Source organism: Propithecus coquereli, unplaced genomic scaffold (genome assembly GCF_000956105.1).
Source record: "Propithecus coquereli isolate 6110/MARCELLA unplaced genomic scaffold, Pcoq_1.0 Scaffold285, whole genome shotgun sequence".
Classification (NCBI taxonomy): Eukaryota; Metazoa; Chordata; class Mammalia; order Primates; family Indriidae; genus Propithecus; species Propithecus coquereli.
The window spans coordinates 2,589,875-2,598,819 of record NW_012148452.1 but is presented as its reverse complement, the minus strand read 5'-3'; the positions used below and the strand labels follow the sequence as shown (position 1 = coordinate 2,598,819).

Below are 8,945 nucleotides of genomic sequence, written 5' to 3'. Positions count from 1 at the left end.
ACAAGTACCTACTGAACATCTAAGCCATACACTGGACCGGACACGGTGGCTCATGCGTGCAATCCTAGCACTGTGGGATACTGAGGCAGGAGGATCACCTGAGGCTATGAGCCTGAGCAACATAGTGAGACCCTGCCTCTACAAACTATTAAAAAAAAAAAAAATTAGCCAGGCATGGTGGCATGTGCTATAGTCTCAGCTGCTCAGGAGGCTGAGGCAGAAGGATCTCCTGAGCCCAGGAGTTAGAGGCTGCAGTGAGCTATGATGATGCTACCACACTCCAGCCTGGGCAACAGAATGAGACTGTGTCTCAAAAACAATAAAAAAAAGCTTCTCCAAAACAAACAAAAAAAGCCACACACTGTGAAGGAGCCCTAGGAAAACAATGAGTAAAATCCAAATGGTCCCTGCTCTATTGAAACTTTTTTTCAGTCTAGTTGGATAGACATATGTCAAATAAATGATCACATGAATACATTTGGTGCTATGAGAACTTTAAAGATTTGGCCTAGTTTTGAAGGAGTTTGCTGAGGTGGAGGTTCAGGGTCAGAGTAGGGGTCAATGCATGCTGACATCTGAAGGATATATATTAATAGTAGTTAATTGGGTAAAGGAGGGAGAGGTAATATTATAGGCATATGCAAAGGCTCTGTTGAGGGATGAAGGCTGGTACACACAAAGAATTAAAAAAGGGCCAGAATGGCTGGAGTGGAGGGAGTAAAGGGGAGAAAGGAAAAGGATGAGGCTAAAGAGATAAACAGGGGCCAGAACATTCAAGGCTTTTGTAAGCCTTATTAAGAAATTTAGACTGGGCATGGTGGCTCACACCTGTAATCCTAGCACTTTAGGAGGCCAAGGCAGAAGGACTGCTTGAGGTCAGTTCAAAGACCAGCCTAAGCAAGAGCCAGACCCTATCTCTACAAAAAATAGAAAAATTGGCCAGGCATGGTGGCACATGCCCATAGTCCCCAGCTACTTCGGAGGGTGAGGCAGGACGACAGCTCGAGCCCAGGAGGTTGAGGTTGCAGTGAGCTATGATGACACCACTGCACTCTAGCCCTGGTGACGGAGCAAGACCTTGTCTTAAAAAAAAAAAAAAGAAAGAAATTTAGTCTTTACCCTAAAAGCAAATAGAGAGTGACATGAACTAAAATGTATTGCAGAAAGACCACTTTGGCTACAGTGTGGGAGAAGACTGGAGCAGAGGGGAAGAGAAGTTAAAGGGAACAGCTAAAAGGCTCTTGCAGTACCTACTAGAAGAACAGACATGTACGTAATCAAGACATTTCAGAGAGAAAACTGATATGATTTGTGCATACCTTGAACATTGAACAGGGGGAGTGAAAAGAAAGAAGGTGTCAAACATGATTCCTAGGTTTCTGGTTTGTGCAGATGAAAGGTTAGATATGTGGCTCATGGAGGTAGGGAATGCAGGAAGAGGGCAAGTTCTGGATGAAGATAATGAGTTAGGTTTAAGATAGGCTGAGTTAGAAGAGACTTTGAATTGTCCAGTAGGCAATTAGATATTTGCATCAGAAGGCCAGAGAACAGGTCAGGACCAGAAATATAAATTTGAGAGTCACTACATATAAATAGTGAGGCTGTGAATATGGATAAGATAGCAGAGAGACTGAGATAGATATATATACACACACATACATACATACACACACATACATACATACACACACATACACGCACACACTCACACACATACAGACAGAGAGAACAGAGTCAGCAGAAGGACCTTAAACGAACTCTAACCTTTCATGCTCAGGTTATGGAGGATGAGCTTGCAAAGGAGACATTTGTAACCAGATGGGTAGGGAGGAAATCAGGAGATGTGGCATCCAGAAGTCAAGTGAGAAGAGTGTTTCAAGGAATTTGTGGACAACAAATACATATGGAACTTCTACTATGTATACGGCCTTATGCAATTGATACTGCAACTCCAAATATATGTCTGAGGCTTTAAAGAAGTTTTTTTTTTTTTTTTTGAGACAAGAGTCTCACTCTGTTGCCCCAGCTAGAGTGCCATGGTGTCAGCCTAGCTCACAGCAACGTCAAACTCCTGGGCTCGAGCCATCCTCCTGCCTCAGCCTCCTGAGTAGATGGGAGTACAGAAACGCGCCATCACGTCCAGCTAATTTCTCTTTTTCTTGTAGAGACAGGATCTCACTATGCTATCCAAGCTGGTCTTGAACTCCTGGCCTCAAGTGATCTTTCTGCCTCACCTCCCAAAATGCTGGCATTCATTTCAGGCATGAGCCACCATGCCAGGCCTGAGACTAAGATTTATTAATATTAAGTATCTTTTCTGTGCTAAGTACTTTATATTTGTTAATTTAATCTTTCCAACAACTCCATGAAATATCCTCTTGTACTTGCAAATGAGGAAACGGAGTAACTTGCCGGAGGTCACACAGTTGGTAACTCCCAGAGATGTCTGCCATACAAATCCAAATTTGTATGACACCCAAGGCCATGCTCATTTGCCCACAGCAGTGCCTGTCAAACTTTTTCATCAACTAACCCCAAATTCCAAAGGAAAACAAAAAACATTCTCAAGGGGCTCTGGGAGACTACTCAAGTATCCAGTTTAAGCCTGATCTGTCTTTGAAATCTTACATTTATCTTAAAATTTACTTTCATATTTGCATTTTACTCCACAATATACTGCTTGTTTAATATGAAAAATTTCAAATGACTCACTCATTAAATCATTCAACTTTTCCTTCCCTAAACAAAATTTTGAGAAAACTGACAATACAGGAAGGTGCACCTTCCATATTTATCCCATAGCTTTAGTTCCTAGTGCCTGCCTTCATAAACCTGGATCTTAGTTTGAAAGCATGACTACACAGAAAACTTCATTACAGAAATATTAATGATGATGAAAATAATAATTATTATAGGCACCTCACAGGTCAGAAGATATTAATAACACCTAATTGTACAGCTACACATAGAGCTGACTAGTTTCTTAACTCTCCGCTGCCAAGAAAGCAAAATTCTAAATATGACCGATTCCAATGAGTTTGACCAAATTAAAGAGCTATTGCTGAATGTAGTAACACCATCTCTTTCTTGCCCAAGAATCTGGTTGCTTTATAAACATAAGCACGAATTCTTCCTGAGGACAATATTTATGTAATATCCAGTGAGTGCCCAGACGCAGCTCATATTGGAAGTTAAGCAATATACTTAGCGGCGAACCACATTTTGACCAGTCCTCCCAGACCTTCCCTGATCTACCAAATGGGGTATAAACGCTTCTCGCATTCTTCCCGTCAATAGGTGTTCACAGTTTGGAGGTAGCTCACGATAGTAAAAAGGATACTAGGTTTGAATTTTGGCTTCAGGAAAACTGTGCTGGGCTTCTATGTCCTTATATTTCTCGTGGCATGCCTACGAGCATTTTAAACTGTGGGACTTGCTGAGGTGCTCGACATACGTTGTTTCCTTCCTTAGACCTTATGCACTTAAAGGACTCTGATTTCAATGTTTAAAGAGTTCCTTTAAGTTGGGAAGAAAAGTCAAGGCTAAGAATCGTCGCCAACAGGTAGGGAACGTTACTCCGCTAAATAAATCATACCTAGGCAAGGAAAGACCTCACAAGTCACGGTTCAAACTGCCTCCCAGTTCCCCTGAGGTTCTGTATTTTAAAAGTGGTCAACTCTATGCCATGAACACCTCATTCCCAATTCTGTACCAGAACCGCTCTTGCGCAGCCCAATCCCTCCCTCTCAGGACCCAAGGAGCTCAGGCCCACGATGGGGACATTATTTGCTTACTTTTCCAGCTACTTCTTAAGCTAGGCAGGCCATGTAGCACTAACGGTCTCAGAAACCTCCATGCTCCGCACTCGACTCGCGTGAAAGCGTGGGTGGGTGCGGGGATTGGGCGCCGAGGACGCCCGCGGTGGTGGGGGGGCTGGCCCACAATCCTTCGCGAGGGCGGGAAAAGCGAGGGGGGGCAGGCAAGGGGGACGGCCGGCGAGAGACTGGAACCCTATAGTGGCCACGCAGATTAATCCTTATGTGACTGTTTCTTGGACTTTTCACACCAAAAAAAACTGGTGTGCGTTCATTACTCTCACTACTCTCACTCTGGGAGTTCATTCCTAGTAAAGATTCTGAGGCTTCCACCAGACAGGCCAGGGTGGAGGTGAGGAAACATGGTGTGCAGAACCCACTGGGCCTACCTCTCCACCTTACAGTCCCCATCCATCTCTTTACTGTCAGGATGTACATTTGATTGGGAAACCCTAAACGGGATTTGGGGAAATCATAACGGAAATGGTGCCGAAGTGTGAAAATTTACAAGCCACCGCAGAGAGACAAAGCCTAGAACCTCGTGCATCCAGGCCGCAGACCCCGCCCCTTCCGCTTTACGCCTGACGTCACACGGCACGGCCTGGCGCTGCCAGGCGGAGTTTGGCTGCGCGGGGTTTAGCGGCTCTGTGTTTGCGCGACTGCGCGCGTAGGGTTACCGCTTTCAAATGCAGCGGGATTTAGTGAGTTTCCCGCTCTCACCAGCGGTGCGGGTGAAGCTTGTGTCTGCAGGGTTCCAGGCTGCAGAGGAACTCCTAGAGGTGAAACCCTCCGAGCTCAGCAAAGGTAACGACTCCCGACTGCAAGCTCAGGCACATCAGGCCGCCCTCGGCCCCGCCCCCTTTTTTCTCCCGCCTCAAGCTTCAACCCAGTTTGCTTCAGAGTCTGCTGCCTCCCCCTGCTGCCGCGTTTACAATGTGAAGCAGCTCTTTACCTCCACTTAAAAATTGTCCGAATGATTAGAACTGTGGTCGTGAAAACATTTAATTGCTTTTTCTGTGGCAGTGCCTGCTGAACGCTTTGAGAATTATCTCCTTTATACCCAAAAGAACCCTCTTACATGGAATATTATGTTCAATATATAGATGAGAGAACTGATCTTGAGGAGGTTAAGTAACTACATGATAACTGGGCTAGGTAATAGCGGAGACTAGAATTGAAACCAGACAAGCTAATTTTCGCTCTTCCACGATCCACAGCGGGATCTTAATTTTAGATAGGCAGGTTTCGCGTAGAAGTGTCGGTAGACACTAAGTGAGAAAGGGAGTAGAATTCCCCAAAACCTGGAGAAAGCAGTAGAAAGAAGACACCCTTTCTCTCCCTTCTCTTAGTAATTCATTGAAAAACCCAAAAGCTCGTATTCCAGCGCGCTGCACGTTATACGTTGGTGAGAATCACAGCATCCTGAGATGTAAAAAAAATGAAGCTGGCTGTGGTCATTCTCGCTGTGCACATTTTACACTGTAGTATGCCCAGACCTGTGCTATTTGCTGAAGAAGATAGAACAGAATCTTAAGTTATTGCCCTTAGTGATGGAAAGTAAGGAGGTTTCAACTCACCACTCAAGAATAAGTATTGTGGACCTAACCTTAACTGTTTGTTTTAAGTGATCCCCTAATGTTTGATAGGCTCTTTTTCTTTCAACATGTTGGTTTTCAAAAGAAGAAGTGAGAGATTCTGAATAATAATCGTTAACAATTATTGACCATTTTGGATGGCCTTGTATTCTACCAAACTTTTTACGTGTATTGTCTCCTCTTTTCTTTTCTTTTTTTTTTTGAGACAAGATCTCACTCTTTGCCAGGGCTAGAGTGCAGTGGGGTCATTGTATCTCACTGCAACCTAAAACTCTTGGGCTCAAGTAATCCTCCTGAGTAGCTGGGACTACAGGCCCAGGCCTGGCTAATTTTTGTATTTTTCGTAGAGGCAGGATCTTGCTGTGTTTCTCAGGCTGGTCTTGAACTCCTAGCCTCAAGCGATCCTCCCACTTGGGCTTCCCAAAGTGCTAGGATTACAGGCGTGAGCCACCATGCTGGGCCTTGTTCCCTTTTTATAGAAGGAAAAAATCTGAGACAGACAAAAGTTTGTTAACAACTTGCCCAAAGTCACACAGTAAGTGATGTGGTTTCATAGGTTCCAGGGATTGCTGGGGGTGAGGTGGGAGGTAGGGGGTGCTGGGGAGTGGGTGCAGTCAGGATTTACAAACCCTAGCAGTCTAGCTCCAGAGTTCAGGCTCTTGCATTGGATAGGATTTACATTTCTTACATACTTACCACCACCATTGTCTTTCTGGAGAGATGGGGCCTTGCTGTATCCCAGGATGGTCTCAACTCCTGGGCTTAAGCGATCCTCCCCACCTCAGCCTCCTGAATAGCTGGTACTAGGGGAGCATGCCATCATGTCCAGCTACCACCATTATCTTTTATTAGCATCACATTTATGGTTCATATCATTACCAAATCAAGCACTGATATATCAAACTGAAAAGTGTTGTCATCCTCACCGTTATTTCTTTAGCAGGTTGCCATGTAATTGCCATTTCCTTTTCTCAGGTCGTATTGTCAGGAATGAAATTGTGTATTGCTTAAGATATTTGTGCATTGAATAATTGTTCTTATTAAATATTTTGGTGTGTTACATGTATTTATTACATCAGTGTTTCCGTGAAAAGTGGTTTTTTTCCAAGAGATGGGGTCTTGCTATGTTGCCCAGATTGGAGTGCAGTGGCTATTCATAGTACCATCACAGTGTGCTGCAGCCTCAAACTCCTGGGCTCAAGTGATCCTCCTGCCTCAGGCTCCCAAGTAGCTAGGACTACAGGTGCACACCACCGAGCTTGGCTAATTTTTAAACAAATTTTTTGTGGAGACAGGGTCTCACCATGTTCCCAAGCTGATCTCGACCCCTTGGCCTCCCAAGGTGCTGGGATTACAGGCATGAGCCACCGCCTCTGGCAAAGTTTTTATTATGCACATTCACTTCTTAAAGTTGTACCTTGTTTTAGGCAGTCAAATAAGCCATTTTCTTTCTCATCTGAAAAATAATTTGTATGCCTTATGAGAACAAGATAATTATGGCTTCATAAGACCAAAAGGGATAGTAAAAGGAAGGACTGCTAGTACATTTTTATTTCTACCTCCTGAGACACTCTTAATAGGTACTCAGAAATGCTTTTTTTTTTTTTTCAGACAGAGTCTTGCTCTGTTGCCTGGGCTAGAGTGCCGTGGCGTCAGCCCTAGCTCACAGCAACCTCAAACTTCTGGGCTCAAGCAATCCTCCTGCCTCAGCCTCCTGAATAGTTGGGACTAGAGGCATGCACCACCATGCCCCGCTAATTTTTTCTATTTTTAGTTGCCCAGCTAATTTTTTCTGTTTTTAGTAGAGATGGAGTCCTGCTCTTGCTCAGGCTGGTCTCAAACTCCTGACCTCAAGTGATCCTCCTGCCTTGGCCTCCCAGAATGCTAGGATTACAGGCGTGAGCCACCTCCCAGGCCCAGAAATGCTTTGGTTGAATAGGAAAATCTTTATGTGACGACTAAGAAAACAGAGACAACTGCCTTTATTAAGTTGAAAAATTAAATAGTTAAAGGAATGTTACATTTTTATGTTTCTCTACTTTTAGCATCATTTTTATCTAAAAATTAAAATTAATGAAGGTAAGCCATTATTATATTAGTCTGTTTTAAATCTCTAAAATTAGGATTTTTTTTATTTTACTTTCAGAAGTTGGGATATCAAAAGAGGAAGCCTTAGAAACTCTGCAAATTATAAGAAGAAAATGTCTCACAAATAAATCAAGATATGCTGGTACATCTGAGTCAGGCAAGAAGTGTACAGCACTGGAACTTCTTGAGCAGGAGCATACCCAGGGCTTCATAATTACCTTCTGTTCGGCACTAGATAATATTCTTGGGGGTGGAGTACCCTTAATGAAAACAACAGAAATTTGTGGTGCACCAGGTGTTGGAAAAACACAATTATGGTAAAATAAAATGTTCCCTTCTTAAGGGTGGGCTTAATATATTAAAATATGTAAGACAGTATCGTGCTGTTGGTTTACAATCAGGAGACCAAAAAAGGCATGTATGTGCTCTTAATGTGCATGTGCGTGTGCATCAAACTAAAACCAACTTAAAATCACATTTGTGTTACTTCAGCACCCCATCTTGATAAATTGATGCAATTATTTTGATATCAAATGTTTCTTTTGCAATAATGTAGTGCAGTCATAAGGGTAAACAAAGCAGCTTCTACTTTATTAATTCACTCCTGAGAATATATTTGAAAGTCAGATGTTTCATAGTCGGTTTATATATGATAAGAAAAGGATTCTATTTCCAGAGGCCTAAAAATCATTAAAAAGTTCTTAATCTTGGTTTTATAGGCATGTTTACCCCCTAATCCAAGCATCAATTGATTCACATATATCTAGAGTCATACAGAGTCAGACATTTCTGTTTCCTTGGGGAGAATATTTGCATTTATAAAAATTTTAGGGGTAACTATTTGCTATCTGGAGTTTAAGAAACACTGTCTTAGATGATCATGATAATGATTTGATCATTTGACTTTTCTCTTGACAGTATTCAGTTGGCAGTAGATGTGCAGATACCAGAATGTTTTGGAGGAGTGGCAGGTGAAGCAGTTTTTATTGATACAGAGGGAAGTTTTATGGTTGATAGAGTGGTAGACCTTGCTACTGCCTGCATTCAGCACCTTCAGCTTGTAGCAGGAACACACGTAAGAGAGGGTAAGTTAGCAAATGATCCTTTTTTTTTTCTGTATAATAAAAGTAAGTTGCATTTGTGCTCATCTGAAACCTCAGCAAGAGACCATCTGGAACTTGAAGCTTAATGATTGACAGTATACTAGTGTGAAACTCTTATATCTCTGTTACAGAAAAAGAAATGCCACAGCCTAGCTTGACTTTTTCTTCCTCTTTTATGGTCCTTGCTTCTTACTGCAGGAGCTTTGGGGCAAAACTTATATATGTATTTCAGTGTATGATTTCAAATCATCATATTCCAATTTGCCAGATATAAGTTAATGTTGGACACCTTAATATAAGCAAATGTTGTTAAATGGATTCCAGTATATACATATATATATATA

The 8,945-nt window shown here is 42.5% G+C and overlaps 1 protein-coding gene across 1 annotated transcript in view; it reads left to right on the top strand.

The window, feature by feature from the left end:
- The first annotated feature begins 4,475 nt into the window (after positions 1-4,475).
- Positions 4,476-8,945, top strand: part of RAD51C (RAD51 paralog C) — a 26,389-nt gene continuing 21,919 nt past the window's right edge. Inside the window, exons 1-3 of the mRNA XM_012648402.1 lie at positions 4,476-4,619; positions 7,557-7,815; positions 8,417-8,573. Of these exons, the coding sequence (XP_012503856.1) occupies positions 4,502-4,619; positions 7,557-7,815; positions 8,417-8,573 (534 nt within the window). The 5' untranslated portion in view covers positions 4,476-4,501. The remainder of the gene's footprint in view (positions 4,620-7,556; positions 7,816-8,416; positions 8,574-8,945) is intronic.